Source organism: Lathamus discolor, chromosome 4, assembly GCF_037157495.1.
Source record: "Lathamus discolor isolate bLatDis1 chromosome 4, bLatDis1.hap1, whole genome shotgun sequence".
Taxonomy (NCBI): Eukaryota; Metazoa; Chordata; class Aves; order Psittaciformes; family Psittacidae; genus Lathamus; species Lathamus discolor.
Window position 1 is genome coordinate 20,888,099 of NC_088887.1, and position 19,342 is coordinate 20,907,440.

General features: G+C 36.0%; 1 protein-coding gene across 28 annotated transcripts in view; it reads left to right on the forward strand.

Moving 5' to 3' along the window:
- Nucleotides 1–19,342, forward strand: part of ABI3BP (ABI family member 3 binding protein) — a 168,862-nt gene that overhangs the window by 98,509 nt on the left and 51,011 nt on the right. For 10 of the 28 annotated variants that reach the window (XM_065676534.1, XM_065676519.1, XM_065676526.1 and 7 more), the window contains 13 exons: nucleotides 2,756–2,821; nucleotides 3,234–3,296; nucleotides 4,400–4,465; nucleotides 4,844–4,909; nucleotides 6,576–6,650; nucleotides 7,693–7,767; nucleotides 9,637–9,711; nucleotides 10,258–10,332; nucleotides 12,005–12,085; nucleotides 16,640–16,687; nucleotides 17,193–17,267; nucleotides 18,601–18,648; nucleotides 19,159–19,233. In XM_065676534.1, the coding sequence (XP_065532606.1) occupies nucleotides 2,756–2,821; nucleotides 3,234–3,296; nucleotides 4,400–4,465; nucleotides 4,844–4,909; nucleotides 6,576–6,650; nucleotides 7,693–7,767; nucleotides 9,637–9,711; nucleotides 10,258–10,332; nucleotides 12,005–12,085; nucleotides 16,640–16,687; nucleotides 17,193–17,267; nucleotides 18,601–18,648; nucleotides 19,159–19,233 (888 nt within the window). The remainder of the gene's footprint in view (nucleotides 1–2,755; nucleotides 2,822–3,233; nucleotides 3,297–4,399; nucleotides 4,466–4,843; nucleotides 4,910–6,575; nucleotides 6,651–7,692; nucleotides 7,768–9,636; nucleotides 9,712–10,257; nucleotides 10,333–12,004; nucleotides 12,086–16,639; nucleotides 16,688–17,192; nucleotides 17,268–18,600; nucleotides 18,649–19,158; nucleotides 19,234–19,342) is intronic. The other 18 variants (XM_065676521.1, XM_065676527.1, XM_065676523.1 and 15 more) reach the window with 18 other exon arrangements.

The window sequence follows — 19,342 nt, forward strand, 5'->3', positions numbered from 1 at the left end:
TCTTAATATATTTACAAGTTTATATTGCTGTGTTTAATGATAATAGGCTTTGATGTGTCTTATTACATCTAGTAGAGTTCTCATTTTTGAAGTTGCAATACTGCATATGGGTAAGAGTGAAAGCTAATATAAGTTTTGTTTAAACCCCTCAATGAAACTGTTCTAATGGTTGAAAGTGTTGAGTATGTCCCTTAGAAATAAGAGGATCAATAACAGTGAATATGTAGGCTTCAAAATACTGGAAAATGGACCCTTAAGTCCTTTCATTTGAATATATTTTAAGCAGTTATTTAAGGTAGATATTTTGCTGCCAGTAAATGCAACAGCATATGTCAAAGGCTAAAAGAAAGAAAAGCTTGCTTATCACATGTGTACAACTGTTTAAACTAAACTGCACAGCATTGCAATTAAGGAAAATACTTGCAACTTGATCTTGAGCTGGTGCGTCTATGGTAGATGAGATGCTTTTCAAACACACTTTTGAAACGTGTTATACCAGACTCCAGTAAAATTAAACTGGTTGGAAGATGGTAATCTTTTACATTTAAATTACACTTATTGATATATCATAATCTAAATTATATCATTTTCTTGTTCTTCCTTGCCAACATTTATTCTTTAGGATTCTTTTACTTTCTGTGTTCAGAAAATAAGCTAAAACTTACCAATGTCTTATAAAATGACACTGAACAAATACAGCTTTATCAGTGCTTACAGTTCTGCTTTTACTGGCTCTATATGAAGAAATATTTAATTTCTTTTCAATAATAATTCCATCCAAAGTCTGTTTCAAGTTGTTGCTAGAACTCTTTTGCAGTAAAAAGTGGACTAAATGGGTATTTTACAGGAAAATTTAAGTAACTGTCCAACCGCCTGTAGTTGTGGGTTAATGGCAAAGCTTTTTGATTCAAGTAAATATTCTTAAATTGAATAAATGGAGATGTGTTAAGTTTTATGCATTTATTCTTCTGAGGTTTTAGTAAGTATTTATCATTATGCATCTTTCATACTGAGCAATAACTTACAATCGAGTGCCTTAACAGAAAGTTTCAGTAATGGCTTTCTATATATCGGTATAATAGCACATCCAAGTTCAATTATTTATTCTGCATGCTTTGCCAATAAAGAAAGTTATACTGCTCTCTTTTCAAACCAGAGGGATCAATTTCCCAACACTTGCAGTGTTTGGGAGAATTGAGAAAATAGTGTGTGATCTAGCCTGGAATTCAATGTAAACATGCAAAAATAAGTCCCAGATTTGAAGGAGAGTTAAAAATGTGATTAAATATGATAATTATGTTTAATTAACGTATGTGTGAGATGGGAACCATTAGTATGTTGTGTTGTTTGTATTTAAAGGACTTCCTTGGAATAACCTAAGGAATTCTGGGGTTTAGTTTTGCATGTGCATGTCAGGGAGGAAGGAAAGGGAAGGAAGAGAAGAGAGAGTAAATAGAACCTTTCAACTAAAGGAGTGTGAGGCTGCTCAGCCACCCAGTAAAGCCTGCAATGAAATACCTGCTTATATGTTATTTCCCCTGGAGTGGGTCCTTGAATGAACTTAATGATCTCTCTTAAAAAAACTATTGTTTAGTTGGTCACTTGTTTATTGTTTCTAGCAAATGTTTACTTGCAAAAGTTCTTCAAGCCTGTTTGAACTCTGCCTCTTGAAGACTGATTAATATTGTGCTCTACAGAACCTAAAAAACTGATGTGGTTATTCAAGTAATGAAAACCACTTTCAACCTAGACTTACTTTTTTCTTTTAAAACCAGTGTTATCACTTATGCAGAGACTACTTATTTCATTATGACTTTCATATTATGATATAGCTACACAACAATTTGTCTTCAAGTTTACATCTCACCCTTTTTGGAAACTAGACGAAAAGTGATGGGTGAGCAATGTGGGATTACATTTTGGTTTTCATCACATTGCCACTTGCTTGCTTTTTTTCTTCTGTGAACACATTGTCTTCTGAGTCTAAATGGCAAGCCTGTTAAAGAACTATTTCATGTCTACCACTCCTTGATCAGCAGCTATAAAGGATTTTTGGTACAAAGTGCTAAAAGACCGGTCTTTCATACCAACTTGTAAAAAGATCGTTTTCCTGTTGTTCCATTGAAGATTCATGCAGATTTTGGTTAAGAAGGCACAAGTATTTCTTCTAGTGTTTGGCTCAGCTCTTGATGAAAATCCTGAAGTTGTTCTGTATGCATCATTCTGCAGAGAAGCTATTGTTTCTTTTTTTCCAGGCATATGTTACTTTAGCCCCAAAGTTCAGATTTTTAAGGATAGTGAAAAGTATAGCAATCAGAGCTAGTTAACTGTTGGGTTTTAGTTTGGGGGTTAGGGTTTTTTTCAGATTCAAAATAAGATGGTCATTTCAAAAACTTGACAGTATCTTTGAAGCAGGCGGGGATTCTCATTACATATTTGTTGACCACTTCTCAATTAATAGTTTGAAAATATTTGATGCCTGAAAATTAGCTGGGGAGTCTGTTTTTACTGCAGTTAAAATGCAGCTCTGGAATATCATGATTGCCATTATTGTCTTCTAGGAACAGTGTTTAACTAGTGGTTGGGGGTTTTGGTTATAGAGAGTGACAAAAAATTGCTGTATGATTTATTTGGTAGGAAAAGTATACCTGATAAGCCACAATTTAAATACTGATTTGTTTGGATGTGATTAAAGTGATGCTGTCGTAGAGAGACTGCCCTAACATCTCAAGATAGTTCCCATCTCTAACCTTAGCTCTTCCAAGACCGGTACTGGAGTCCACACCTTTTTCTTCACTGGAAACCAGGAAGACAGTAAAGGGTAAACAATATTCCAGCATAATTTCTTTTTGGCAATACTTATATATGAAAACCATTATTTTAATCAATAACTTTTGATTTTTCCCCCCCCCCCTGTTAGTGGCAATGCCCAATGTGTTAGTGGTCAGTTGTTTCTACAAATTATGAGAATGAGATACTTAATTGTTAAGCTTCTCAGTTCCTCTCTGTAATTTTCTGCTTTATAGGTCTAGTTCACTAAAAGGCTAACTGTTTGAATTCTACACTAACTCAGCTAGGCCACTCTTATTTAAAAAAAAAAATAATGTAATGAATGCAAATATTTATGTAAAAGCTAAATGGAATATGGGCTTCGTTCGTTTAAAACTCTGTACTGACACTGCTTTGAAAAAAGAATGTTCATCTGTAGGCAAGTTTTTCTGGTTTAATCTTAGTTACCCAGAGACCAAAGCTGAAATCTACCTCTCCTTACCTTGCAAGTCAAAGAACATTGGAGGGTAAATATGGTATTTTATATTTTTTTCTTTTCCACTGCCATCACTTGACAAAATTTTCATCTGCTTTGAGCAATACTAGGTTTGTTAATGCACTTTGGCTTGCGAAAACACTTGCCATACTAATGATGTGATTCTGATGTTAGAACCTATGCTTTTTTCCATCACTTTTTGCAGGGACAGAGCAGGAAAAGTATTTGTCATTAAATTCCTGTGTGTCTGTAGATGCAGTTTTTATTTTGAAAATTCTTTCTAGAATGAAAAATTCCAATACATCAGCAGCATAGTTTTATTACCTCTTAGTCTTGCTATTAATGTGGTATAGCTGTCTCAGTTTACTTACAGGACATAAACAATTTTTCCCTCTTTCATTCCACAATGAAGTTCAAGCCTGATGAATAGGCAGGTTATTTTTGGACCTGATGATCTTAAAGGTCTTTTCCAACATAGTTGGTTCTATGATTCGGTGACTAACCTAAAGAAAGGTTGGGAACTTTTATATGACATGGGGAAAGATGAAGCCTTTCAGGGTGAGGACTTACATAGTTTGTTCTTTGTAAAAATAATAATAATATTAGTGACAAGAACAGTAAGGAAAACCCTTGTGGCAAAGTTATTGAGCTCCAAAGAGAGTTGGAGTTATGACTGAGTGTTCAAATTATAATGTGCAGTTTATTCTTTAGAGCTGGAATAAGGAAGAATTTAGAATTTGTATTTCCTTGCATTTGAGATGTATGTATGACCTGTCGTCTTGAAATCTGAGTCCAAAAGTGGGTCTCTTTGCTCCATGTTCAGTCTGCAACAACTGGTCTTGCAGTCTTGCAACATCTTTTGGGAAAGTGTCAGAAGTGTACTGGTAAAGTAGACATTTAGATATTTTTCTGATGATGGAGAGTCATTTAGCTACTGAGTTTAACAGTATTGTGCTAGTTGCAACCACAGCAAGACAATTGCCTGCTGATTTGATCACTGAGCCACAAGGTACTGCAAGGGGAAGGGATGTGTTAACCTAAATATGGACTTGCGGGGTGCTGTGAGCTAGTGCTGCTTGTGCCGCTGTGGCAAAACTGTGTGTGTCTCAAGGTCATTTCTGTGTCTGATCGCAGCAACCCAGAGACCGGAGCTGAAATCCACCTCGTCTGCTTCATTGAAAACCACACGGACTGTGAAGGGTAAATAGTCAGTGTCAGTGGTTCCTTTCCCGTGCCGATTACTTTGGCAATGCAGCAGTGAGCCAGTTCAGATGTTTTGGTGTCCAAAAGAGTGGGTCAATGATGCAGTTGTTCCTTTATGGCTCCTGATTAGAAAATGCTCCATTTGTAAGCTTTCTGCTGCCTTTTCTGAGATTCCACTTCTAGGTTTAGTCTGTTGCCTCGGGCTGCCTATGCTAGTTGAAACATGGCATCATGCAACTACAGGGAGTGATGCCGTGACATGGAAGCCTGCTCCAAGCAGGTCCACATTTCCTTGTTTATAGCTCTGTCTCGATACGAGCCATGCAACAACAGCCTGTGTGAGGACCTGAAGGTGGTTTCTGTGTTTGATCTTAGCTACTCGAAGACCAAGGCTGAAGTCCACCACTCCTTCCTCCCTGACAACGCTTCAAACTGTGATGGGTAACTAGCAAACCCCCTTCTTTTTCCGTTTTCCCCTTTGTCTCTTCCTATCATGCCTCCCACCTCAAAACACCTGGCATCCGTCTCACCTTCCATGGAGAGTACAAAGACTTGGTGCAGCTTGGCTTGCCAAAGCGCTCACCTCACTTGTTCTGTGATTCTGTTGTTTCATCCCATGCTTCTCCATTTCTGACAAGCATTTTCTGTGGGGACTGAGTGGCAGCTTGCGTAGAGAACACATTATTGCACCTTGCCTTTGTCTGCCATTGCCCTGCTTCATTTGTTTTCCTAGCAGACCTTCCTTTCTCTGACGCATTCAAATACGACAGCATTCTTAAGGGGCAGATCCTGGCTGTCCTGATCTGGGTTGGCACAAGAGGACAGCTCTGTGGTTCAGCTGCCCACCAGTGTTTGCAGGTCCAAGGGTGCAGCCATTGGTTGCTTTACTGCTGACTTTGAAGGCAGCCCATTGTCGTCTGCCCACGCCTTTATGTTGCCATTACCTGGGAGTGTGAGCGCTCTGCTGTACTGCTGGTTTTGGGGTCACATCAGGGATGTAAGGGTGTAAGGATAACACCTCTTTTCAGCTTCTGGTGAATCACAGCATGTTTCTCCCAAACACCGGCAGCCTTTGGTGCCTGACCGTGCTGCATTTCTTGCAGAAGTGGTTACAGTGCAGACGGGAAGTGCTCTCTCCGGAGCTATTGTTGTGCTTTTAGCCAAACTGTTGTTTTTCTTTGGCCTATGTAAGTGTGAAGCATAAGTGTATAGCTGAAACTGCTGTTCACAGAAAAGCTGTATTTACTTAAACATTGGATATGGCAGTTGACGGCAATGGGTGGAGATACTCATGGCGATAGCTGCTTTCACACTGGCAGGTGTGCAAGACCAGTCATGCAGCTTGGCAGTAATTTTTGGCCCATGAGGTAACAAAACCTTGGCATGAGCAGTCTGGTAAGCCCCAAGACCCGAAGTCAAGTGCGAGTTAGTAATGTAATTAACTGTATTAATGTATCCTTCTTTATTAATGTATCCTTCCCACTGATACGCAGCTGAATCGTAGAGATGTGCTGTCAGTGTTTCTTGGTGTCTCCACCTATGAGACAGAAACTGTTTCTGAAGTGTGTTTTTATGGCACTGGAGAAATCTTATAGTTTTTTTATCTGTGCGTCATGTACTTTAGGGTCTTTTCCAATGATGCTGGGGTTCTTTACTTATGTTAATCCTTTTATGATCCTTCTGCCTTCTCTTCTGCAGGAGAATATTTTCTGTGTTGAGAAATTGTACATCTTTGTTACCCCTATTTTTAAATAATGTTTTCAAGCTAAGTTTTTGTATGTAACATCTTGTGCTGCAAGGCATAAACAATCTTTCTTTGCATTCCCCCCCCCCCCCCTTTTTCAGTATTTTTCATGTTCTTTTTTCATATTTTTCCACCATGGTGTCTTATGTCTTTGATTATTTCTTCATTTTTCTTGCAACAGCTTCTTTATCATTTACATCACCAGTGCATCTTTGCACATTCACATTAGAAAATCCATTCCATCTGCACTAGAGATTTTTTCCTGACTCAAGTCCCTAGTTCCTTAGTAGTGGCCTGAAATTAGTTCAGTCTGTAGGTTCAGATGATGCCAAAAACAATTCTTTGTTTTGTTTTGTTTTCCAGCTTCACTGGACTCTCATCATATTACTTTCCCATCCCAAATACCTGCATCTGCAGAAATATCAAAAATAGAGACTGGTAAATTGTATTTGTTTCTTCCATAGCTTAGAATTTATTTGTGTATCAAGGATGTTACAGTTACATGCTGTTTGCTCTGGTTGCTTGGTGCTGCCTGCAGTGTTGGTAGTTAGGCTATATAGCTACATGATGATATTCTGTGTCATAGGATCAAATATGAAACCCACAGGAATCAATATTGGTTTGGGTGGTTTTAATCTGTCAGCTATAAGGTCCACCAGTTATATAGAGTCATTATCAGTTATGAAAACATATTCTTGACTGGAACAATTTACCCTGGGAAATATTTTGTTAGTCATACTACGCACATTATTTTGCAGTTTTCTCTGTTACTAAGATTTTTGTTCAATTTGTGTTATTATTTCACCTTGGAACTTTTCTGACTGGGTTCATATATACCTAAGATTAAATTTGTATGCACAGCCGAGATATTAATGTGCAAAAGATGTGAAGGAAAATTATCCTAAACCTGGCAGTCAGTGTTTCAGTAGTATTGTTTTGAATTTTCTGTGTCACTTCCTAGCTCTTCACTATGTTACAAAATCTATGTCAATTTACGTTATGTCAATTATATAAAATGCCACCATTTATTTTTAATGACATGATGTGTAGTAATATAGTAAAACCTGTAACTCAAAGTACTAACATCTGTTCAGCTGAAACAAGTGAAGTGTTGGCAATAGCTGGTTGTAGAAATTCATATTTGCATGTAATTTAAATATGTAGGTCTCTTTTGCAGGTGAAGTCAAATCACAGTGTTTTTGATGTTAGACATACACAGATCAGTTGGGAGTCCTGTTGTGTCTGTTAGCGATGTGTGACTTTTTCAAAATTTGGGGGTTTTGTTCATTTATTTTCAAGTTGGAAATCTTTTGAAACTGTAGTGTAGTGGTGTTGCCATCTTTCACATCAATGTAAAGCAATCTTTTTCTGATCTCTCCTCCAGCTTCTGCCTTCCTCCCCCGCACCTGCTACCCCTCCTCCTCCCCATGTCTGCACCAATATGAATCTATCTTTCAAGGTTATTTATCTTTTTCTGCAGTTACAAGTTCAGCTGACCTGGAAAAATGTGTGTCTCCACTTTCCAGAACACCTCATGTGCTAACAACAGCTACGGGTAATAGTAATGTATTAGCTTTTCAGTTAAACTACTTCTGGTCTTTTGATAGCAATTTTGGTAATTCTGTTCATCCCAGATATTTTGATCATCTGCCATACTAGTTTTCTGCTTGAGTCATGATCATCAGTATAGAAAAAGTACCCTTTTTTACATGACAACTTGTACTTACTGCTGAGAAACTCGCCTGATAGTGTTTCTGATCTTACATTTGTCTCTCAGAATTCTACTAGGGCTATTCTGAGAATACTTAAATGAAGTAATATTTTATTTTTTTCTAATTATTGTTATGCCTTAAGTGTGATACAAATCTTAAAATTACTTGGGTTTTTTTTTCTTTCAAGCTTAATTATTACACTGATGGATACACACATTTGTATACTGTTTTTTATGTCAGCATAGTAAACTTCTTAGTATTTCTTACTGTGCAGTGGCGTTTGTTTTTTTTTTATTTTACCATTGTTTTCTATGTGCGTATGTACACATACCTTAAAATTCACTAACAAATCTTACGAGAAAACAAAGCACTGAGGAGAATTAAGACAGTATTTTTTACAGAAATATATTTGCAGTGTTTTTTAGTTTTGTATGTTATTTTTTTCTGCCTTTTTTGGAGCATTTCATTCTTACAGGCATGGTGTTAGAAGTTCTTTTGTTCTTCTACCTTTATATTTTCTGGGCTTAAGCTTTAAACTATGTGGACCATGCTATCTAAAGTATTACTAGCTTTGGTTGGGTTACACTTCTGTTTTATTTGTCAGCTCCCCCTCTAAACAGTACTGCTCCGTTGTCAAGGTAAGGCATGCTTACTGTGGGTTGACCTCTTCAGTGCAAATTTAAATATGTTATAACCTGTAACATTTTACTTTTTTTCTAAAATGAAGAATCTATGTGTAGAACTAGTAATCACAGGTACTGTAACCTGGATTTTTGTAGCTTTCAATGGTATTCAGCTGTTCTTTCAAGCTGTGTGACCCCTAGTAAGCTTGAAATAGCAGATGCTAGACCAGGTACAATAATCTCTAGCTTGTTCTTAATTCAGTAGCTCAAACCATGCTCTTAAACTCACTGAAGTGAGTTCACTGGTAATCTTCGCTTTCAGTGCACATTTGAATAATACCCTAACACATGAAATTTGGATTTATATTTCTGTTAGTGGTTTAAATTCGTGCTTTTTAACACTTACTGCATATGGTAACTCATAGTCACATAGTTCTCCTTCAGTATTTTGAAAACTATGCCACAGATAATTAAGGAAACAGTATTTTTTGTCCAGTAATGCTGATGCAAATACTTCTGTGTGTGCTGTAGGCTGCATTCTGCTGCTATTGCAAATATGAAGGATTGAAATTGGATATTGAAAGGATACGAAGCATGAAATTGGTTAACAGTTATAGACACTCAATGCTTTTGGGCTGAAACCACAGTTGTATCACTTGTCAGCTTTCTACTCCGAATTTTGTTTGTTTTTAATATCTGATAATTGATTGTTCAACATGTCCTCTATATTAAATTCCTACAATTTACACTATACCATCTCCCTTAAGTGGTGGACGATACCTCAAAATTTTCAGATGCTCAGCTTAAAATCTTACTTGGCAGTGATTGAGATCCAGACCAGTTGCAGTGAAGGCAGGAGGAAATGAACATCCAGTATTTCTACACTTCACAAATATGATGATTTATAGTCACGGAAGCTCTGTGGTGTTCAAAAGACAGAATTTCTGTTTAATGCATACTGAAATGATGTGTCCAAACATAGTTCAAGTATTTGTTGTTCTTATAGAAACAAATTTGGTTTTGCTTATGAAAGAAGTTTCTGCCATTACCTCATTGCTCTCTTATGTCTGTCACCGTTTTCTTCAACAGCAACAAATGAATCCATTCTGGAATCTTTCACACCTAAAACTCCTCATCCTTTTCAGTGGCCAAGGGTAACATTAGGTAATGTTGTTGTTTTCGCCTAGTGAAAAGCTCTGTGTTTGTTTTGAGCATTTCATCCATACGAATGCATTTCTTCTAGCATGTCATTTCACATACATAATCATTCTTCATCCTGGTTATAGAATTTTGTTCTTCCATTGTCATTAGACTTATTCTTTGTGACTTATCTCTGAATGAGAACATAGTTCAGGATGGTTTTACTGCCCCAGAGAAGTAAAACTTGCCTCTTGCGCAAGAACCACCATCGTCCTGTTATTAAATGTTCTGTCTATCTCTTTTTACATTCATGCACACACATTCTGTCTTTGTCTGGGATATGTAGAGCTTTCATTGTGGAAAGTTTCATTGTTTTGGAGACATAGAATCTATTTCTGATCAATGCATGGCATTTCAATATCATCTCCATTCCGCACTGATTTAATCAGTTGTCTTTGGCATTCCATACTAAGTCGTGTTTTCTTCAGTATAAACTTATGGCATGTGGTGTTTGTTGTGGGAAACCCTTATTAAACAATTCTTGATTGCCATCTGAGCTCTTTCTTTCAGCTCCAAAAGAAATACCGCTTATTCCTTCTAAACTGAAACCATCTGCTACCCCAGAAGTGCAGCGTGTGAAACCTGGTAATTTTGCACATCATTTTTATAAGTTAGTATGCAGAGAGGTATATTCACTACAAATAATCTAAGCAGAACTTCCTAAAAGGGACATCTTGACTAACTCAGCATTCTATAAACAGTCATTTGATGTTGTCTGACAAAAGGAATGAGGGTCAAGTTCATCACTTCTACTCATTTGGTTCCAGTGATAAAAATATAAATAAGTTCTCTAGTTTTTTTAACCTTCTTAAAGGACTTGAAGGGAAAAAAAATTACTTCTGGGTGGCACAGAAGTATTTTTTTATGTCACGTATATAAAAAAAAATATGCGATTATTATTTCTATAATCTCTTTTGACAGTCCCCATCTTGCCTTTTCACATAGGCATACTATGGCAAAGATGGCATCTTTACTAGTCGCAAAAGTCTGTTGATTGAAGTAAACTACTACTCATGATCAGTTAGTCCTCCTGCAGGGAACTCAATTGAAAGGACTGCCATTTTAGCGGAGATAGGAGAGCTTTCTCATAGGAGAAGGGAAAACTTTCATATACATGCGATTCATTCTTTGACCATGGGAACATTACCAACATGTCATGTATTTTTTTCCTTTTCTGCTTTTTGATCAAACAATAGATATCTCGACTAATTTTCTTCTTTTGGGTGTTAAAGGGACCTGAATTTGTCTCCTTTAGTGATTCAGGTACTAGATCAATAAATATGATTGCATGCATTACTACAGCAGTACGAAAATATTTCTGTTCTCATCTCAGCAAGATTTTGGCATTTAGAGGTTTCCTCTTTGGTATAGATTCTCTGGTATTTCTCATGGACTGCAGTCTTTTCTTCAGCCAGAGCCCTCGTCTGTTGACTGAATCAAACAATGGATTAAAAATGCCCTGAGGATGTAAATATGGGGAAGGAGCCTCAGAAGCAGACTCTCACACATAGCCACAAGCATGCAGTGTGTAATTTCATAGGAAACAAACCTAAAAGGAGTAAAGGGTATTATGTGTAAGAGCAGGAAGTTGCATGCTTATCTAGCCGGTTTGAAAATACACACACTGAACCCTTGTAATGCGAAAGTTTACTGCTGATAAGGCTATTGATCTGTTTGATCATACGCGAATTTTTCTTTTCTAGCCCTTAAACCGCCACTTTTGGAGCCTAAAACTTCTCAGACTGTTGAAAAACCAAAAACAACACTAGTTAATACATGCTTTTGTAGCTGTTGGCCACTCTTCTTTGCAGTCCATGTTCTTCCATCTAACTACCAGTGATTTCTTTACAGTGTTGAAAATTTAGGACATTTTTGCTTGCTTTTCTACATATGTCTTTCGGATGCTTAAAACCAACCTGGAGTTCAAAAGAATAAACAGCATTATTATTTTACCTGTTAGGTGTCTTGCAATAATGAATTGCTAACTTACTGAGAGGAACATTTTGATGTGATTGAAAGCTACAATTGTGTATTTTAAATTTACTTACTGACTACTACAGCAAAGAACAAGCAGGTATTTTGCTCTGTGGTAATGAAGTCTTAGGAAGATTTTTGAGAAGCCTTCTTAGCAAGTCTGATTTCACCATTTGCATTTGTTCCCAGTAGCCATCTGTTGCTTCATTTCAGCCATGAAGAATATGATTTTCATGTGATGCAGTAGAAAGGATAATGTTGTAATCCAGTGTATTTCTTTCAGCTCCTAAAGAAGCAAAACTCAAACCGTCTGCATCTAAACGTAGACCATCTGGTAGACCCAAAAAGCCACGAACTAAACCTGGTAACTGACTTCCATAGCAAATATTTGTTATATCACTTAAGTAAGATACCTCAGTTTAATTTTATTCTCTGTGAAGCTCAGCATTAGCCATCAGAAAGATGGGCACTGAGGGAACTGTACTCCTTGAAGAGTACTATTTTTGTATTGAACCAAAAAATTCTGAAGCAAAACCAGAAAGCTTTGAACTTTTATAGCCCAAATCACCAAGTCACATGGCCTGGCACTGAAACAAATTGTTTTCCTGCTTTTCATGTCAAAATAACAAGTTTTCCAACTTAGTGCAGCACAGATACCACAAAATGCAAATTTTCCTCCTTTGTTGATGGTTGTAGCATCTTACTAGAACAATAAGATTTGTATTGATTCAGTGATCATTAATGCATATGTAGACATACCTGAAACTGTGAAAATAAGAGTGAGTAATTTCTGCTCTGGAATTTAGTAAAAGCGTATTTTATGAAAGCAAACGAAATTGCACCTTTGCACTGGGGTTGAATTTTATCTATGATGTGTATCTGAGATAAAAGACACCTAGCACTTTCTGGATGTGAAGAATAAGTGAATACAGTTACAAAAATATTTTAGGGCTGCATGGTCTATAATGAAACTAGAAATCTTAAAAATTCATGATTGTATATTGTAAGAATGTATTACTTAATCCTGGAAGGGATCAGGCAATACTGGTAAATTCTTTCCAGATTCTCTGTGAAGTTTTTTTGCGCATAAAGAGAACTACTCTCTTCAGACCAAATAACTCCTTGTGCAGCTTGTAACTAAATGGTTCTTATGGCCTGGAACAGTCTCAAAATAATGTGTAAAATTAGTTTTTTATGGTGATTACAACTCCTACAAGATTTTATTGTAGGAAATCCAGTATTGTATTGCTAGAATAATTACTGTGCTGTAGATGTCTGTGTCTGAATATAGATTCAAATCCTGCATGTTGTTTTCTGAAACAGCAGAGAAAAAAAACAAACAAAAAACTAAAAAAGAACCCTCATTTGAAAACTGTTGTATAAAATTGTTGTACAGCCTTGAACTGCCAAGATAAACACTGTATGTTGATGTTACCACACTGAATGACTACATAACGAGTTTCTATGTAAGAGCTGGCATGCTTCTGTATTTGTACAGATGCCTCTTGTTTGTCCTTTCCCTATTAGTGGTTTCACTGATTGGTCAGATGGAATAATGAGAAACACTTTTTAATCATAATTAAGCTTGTAATGATCTTCCTGTAATAGTTGTGAATTTGGGATTTGTTTGATTAAAAAAATGATCATATTCTTGTTCAGAAATTACTGAGGCACAAAATATGCAGTGGATGGGGATAACCTTGCTTTTGGATAGGTGGCAAAATGGTCAAAGAGCAAGGAATTCCTCTGTATTTCAGGGCTACTTGGGAGTTCAGTTTAAATTCTAACCTTGTATCATGACAGTGATTGTTACCTTTCCGTAACAGCGAATCTGAATAATGAAATATATGTGCCAGATTTATATTTGATTGCTGACTTACTAAAGGCTGTAAACTTCCACAGTCTTAGCACAGTACTAAAGACAGCATAATGTTAGATAGATCGGTGCATATATGTAGTTTTTGCTTTTACAATCTTCTCTCCCTTACTAGGACTATGAGGGTCCTGGAGGGACTTCTAAATATGCATCTTCAGAAATACAGTCATACTAGAGAACCATACATTCTCAGTCCATGAAAACTCTGCTTGATAACTTGGTACATGTCTGTCTTACTATTTTCTGCCCTTCAAAGTCTAGGTTACCTGGCTGCTCAGTGCTTATAACTCAGTAATCTGATAAATTGCTATCAAGAGTAACTTTTATGTCAAATTCCTCTTATATTGTCTGGGAGTTATAATTAGATGCTCTACTTTCAGAAGGGTCAAAGGAATTGAAAGTAATTTTCTTTTCTCCCAATGTTATTCCCCTCTCATCATCATTCTGAGAAATCCACCTTCCATCTCTACCTTTTAATCTTGAAAAGTCTACGTCAAATGTGAATACTTTAAATGGACTATCAGTAGCAGAGACTTCGAGAATATCTTTAGGATTTTCACCTGAAGTATTTCACATCTAACCTTTATTGTGGAAGAACACTGTGGAAGAAATTCAGGAAAAATAATAGAAAGATTTACCAAAGAAAACAGATTTCTCTGACACTCTTTCTTTTTAGTGGTCTACAGCCCTAAAGAATAAAAAAAGATTGTCAGGAAAACAAGATGAAGACTCAGGGAGCTCCTCTGCCGGTGGTGTTCCTTTAGCATAAATGCACCTTTTATTTTCAAAGAGCAGCAAAAGCCTCACAGGCTAGCTACTGTTGCTTAAAAGCATTCAGTAAATATATTACTTTCTCAGCATTTCCATTTGAATAATGGGGAGGAGGCAGATTTTAATTGGGAAATGAGAGCAGCTGAGGCATACCAGAAGTTGAGAAATAGATATAGATGCCTGTACTTTGCTCAAGAAGATTCTCTTTATTCCATGAGCAACTATTCCGGTGTCAGTCACTACTAGGAGTCCCTACATATATGAACGTCTAAAGACTCCAGAGGGTAATGATTACAAGTCATCTTTAGTCATTCTTCTTTTCACTGGTTTGATAATATGTGCAGTTGAAAACATCATTTCCTGTAGTCATCTTGCTTATTCATATGTGGTCCAAACCCAACAATGGAAATATGCTCTTGGTGCTTTATTATTTTTCCATGCCTCTAGCATGGAGATACTGCCTTCTAAATGACAGGGTATCACTTCAAAGATATCTGATTAGAAGCTTCAATTACATTAGGAGAAGAAAGTGTAAGAATTATTACAACAATAAAGATTTTATGAAATCTAAAAATCATATTTCAAGTACAAACTGCTGAACGATTTCTGCAGAAGGGAAAGTGCTTTGTTGCACATAAATGAGCATTGCTTTGATAAATTCTCAAATTTATGGAAAATATTTCATCTTTTCCTTTGATCCATGGAAACTTGCGTTGAATTGATGAAAAAAATGTGTTTCTAGTTTTAGTGAGGAGGAAAGTTTACATGAGGTAATGCATGATAGCTACCTTTTTTGGTATGGGAGTATATATTTGGTGATGTGTTTAATAAGTATGTTTTAATGTAGACTAAGAACAAAGATGTCCTTTGCAGTCATTCTTGAAATATTATATCTAATTCAAACAGTTGAGTCACTGTTTGCATTTACTGTGCAGACTGTACTCTCCAAATGCTTCAAGATGTTTTAAGAGGTATAAGCTTTGCTCCTTAAAACCTGGATGAAGCTAATCACACATATGATACTTTTCTGGACAAAGATGGCTTTAACTCTGTGTTTAAAGTGCTTACATGATTTGATTAAATAGAATCAATTTGGTTTGGTTAATTAGCAACAAATCACTACAGTTGGAAACAGTAAATTTAAGTTCTACTTCATAAATGACTTTCAAAACTCTTCCAATGACCTTGATTTGCCAAGGTCAACATTAGGTAGCAATGTTTACTAAGCATCGTTTCTCAGCTCTCTTTTCTTTGACTTTTGGTTAAAATTTTCAAACCTAATTTTCTTGCAGAATAGCATTCAACTTTTGATTATACCTTTCTTCAAAGATTCCCTTTGCTTGTTTAACCCATAACCAGTAACACTTAATGCGTCAAACCCATAGCATCATTTCTTTTCTGTGTTTATTCATTGATATATACTGACGGTAATTTCTGATATATACTGACGGTAATTTCCTAGATTTATTTATTACTAAATGTGAATGTGATTCTTCTATGGTAAACCATTTAATTTCAGTTTAAATACTGGTTTTTACAAACCAGTGTCCAAAATCACAGTCCACACATTTCAAGCCCAAATCATCTGCTAACACCATAACCCTCAAGCTAAATCTGACAGGGCGCTTCTTTTGAAATTGTCTATTTTGAGGCTTGCTATTTGTGCAGAAAGTAAAAGAAGTTTAAAATGTCTACTTGTTTTTCCTGGAGGAGGGAGAAGGAAGTCATTCATTATTTTGGGATAATATTTATACAAAGAGAAATCAAATTGCTTCAGAAAACAATTTGCAGACATTTATTTTAATTTTTAATATCTTAAGTATTTTTTTCCTTTTAAGTACTCACTGCTTTTTCAGAAGCAACCTGAAAATAGAAAGGGCACCTTAGTGGAAAGTTTTAAGTGCTTTGTCATGGTCAGCATGCCACTTTCAAGGAGTAGCAGACCTCAGTTTGAGGATACTTTCCATTTTTGTACATGAAGTGTCCCTTGCTCCCTTTAAGATGTGTGTTCTCTTCCCTTGCTTGTTCTAGGATTTACTGGTTTCTATTAACATTTTTGCTTCTGTTACCATCAAGTTTGTGCTATTATGTTCTTCTTATTGAGCCTGTATTATTAGGAAGTTCAATTGTCCATGGTTTTAAAAAGTTAATTTGAAGATCTGTGTCACTGTGGTATAGTATTAGCACCTGCTTTTATACTTCCCAGTGGAGTAATTTTAAAGTTTTTTTTAGTTCTTCCATGCTTACCTTCTCACACTGTTCCTGTTGCAGTCTTGGAACCTATTACACTTAGAATTGAACCACCAAGGTCAACAATAGGTAATGATGTTTCCTTGGCAAGCTGTCATATTTGCTTTTTTCATTGCAGAAAGCATCACTGAAGTTAATCACCTTATGCCTTAGGATTGTTTCATTAAACTCCATTTTTCTTGTAGGTAATTCTCTTGCTTGACATTCATGGCCCTTGGGTGTATTGCTCTCTTCAGAGTCAGAATGTCTCTTCTTTTCTTCTTTTTTTCTTTTTTTTTTTTTTTTCCCAAGAAAATTATGCTGGCAGCTCTGGATAACCTTTCTTATAATTCTGCTTGTCTGTGCTTGTCCCAGCTTTTTATTTTTAAAAATAAAACCCAAGCTTCAAAAATTACTAAAATTCCACTCTCATGCTTAGATTGCTATAAACACATGGAGAGTATTACCTGACTTTCCTACTTTCTATGAAGAACCATTTTTTCTCTGTTGCAGGTGTGAGGTTTCTATGTTCAACATACCAGATACTAAGTACTGTGCAATTTAAGCAACTTATCACCCACATTTTCTCTTCCAGCTCCAACGGAGACTCTGCATATTCCTTCTATACCTAAAACTTCACCCAAAACTCATATCCCACAAGCCAAAGATGGTAAACTGCTTTGTGTGATTAATACAGTTTATATTGGATTGAAATATATTTCTCGAACAGCTGTTTAGGTAACTGAGACAGTTAAAACATAACGGGGTTATGTTCTGCTGTGTGTTCAGTGATTTGCTTGCAGTTTTCAGGAGTAGTAGCATTCACTAGATATTTTTCTTCATGCAGAAGAATAAATCTCTGCTACTTCGTGGCAGCAAAAAGAGAATATTGTTAAACTCAGATTACAGTGGTAACTAAAGGAAATACCTAACAATTGAAGTGTGTATTATGGCTACTTAGGTGGTACAGTTCTTTTTCACACTGCTTTGTCTTGTTAGAATAAATACGTTTTCTTTTTAAGTCACAATTACTTACTTTCATTACATTATTATTTCCTGCATGAACAAGTAAATTACTCAGTAAACAGCTAATATTTGTTTATAAGTATTGGTATTTTTTAGCATTGATTGTCATATATGTTGTATTTAAAAAAAATGGATTTTTCTACTGTATCATTAAATGTGAGTGCAGGTAATGTCAACAGAAAATTACAAGGGTATTGAATATCAATGTAAGTTATCTTTTGGTAAATGTGAAAAAGTCATGATAACCACTTTACTGAAGACCTGTAAATTGTACATAAAGCAATATTTTTGAAATCTGATGTTATGCATTAGATATGATTTCCTCATGCAGAAAATGGTCAAAAATCCTTATTCTCTCATAATCTATAATACACAGAACTTTTTTTACAGCGTCATCCACTTATCTTGTGATTGTCTTAAAAGATTTGGTAATTGTCACCTATGCAGATGAATTGACACAGAGAGGGGTACCACTTCTATTATGCCTTTGCTTATAATGAGGGAAATGTAAGAAAACAGCATAAACTTTAAATCCCTATGCCCCTTAAACACCCAGTTTAATTTTAGATACATACCAGTTTATAGCTGAAGTACATGATCATGCAATGCAATACACTGTAATGCTCTTTAATAATATAGCATCCAGTAAAAAAGCAAGTGGTCTGTGATTCCAATTGTATATATAAATTGCATTTGAAATACACCACAAAGGGAAGAGATTTGTGTCCTTAAAAAGACGTGTGAATAAGGGAGTGATATAAATTGTGTATCTCATTGAAGCCCATGGGAGAACTACGTTTGCATTATGTTTCAGCTTACGCTGCTTTCTCAGAGACTTCATTTAATATAATGGGGTTTTGTATGAGGCTGTGTACATACTATATAATTCAAAATACAGTTATTGAACAAGTAATGCTAATTATAAATGCAGTTACTCCAATTTTTGTAATAGCTTTTATGTTTTGTTTCTGATACAGTCCTGAAATCTGTAACACTTAGAACTGATCAACTAAAACCAGCAATAGGTAACAGCTTTACCTACAGAGACCATCACATTTAGCTTTTTTCTCAGTATACACCGATCATCACAAATACATCTTCATTGTGCTCCACTGTCATAATTTTTTGCTATTCAATTTAGTCTTTAGGTTGGGGAGGGGGGCTGTGTGTGATTTTACACTAACAATTCATAATCATCTTGTTTGGTTTTTCTTACACAAATGTGTTCTATAAAGTGGATGGAAGCACAACAGTCTTCCTTTGACTACATGTCTCTGTACTGAGTTTCTGTCCTGTGCTGCTTCATCTTTTAAATTGGTTCATCCATACTGGCCTTGCTTTATGTTACCCTGCTACAGAGGTTCTCCATCAGCACTATTTCTCTGTGTACCAGACATTCATACTTCTTCATTTCTCATGCAAGCTTTTCGTGTTTCCAGAGGGCTCCAGAGGCATGTATTTTTTTTAATATTATGCCTTTTTAGTCTCAATTCTTGAAAGATTTTAATAGTCGCTTTTTTTTAATTAAATTTCAGTTCCAAAAGAAACACAGCATTTTACCTCCAAGCCTAGAACATCACCAGGCTCAGAGGTGCCACAAACCAAAGCTGGCAAGTACACTATTTCTTTTTCTTATTAAACTTATATGTGTGTCTTACTCTACTGTGGAGCTTCAGATAAACATGTATCCCTTGGATGTACATGTTGGAGCATATACAC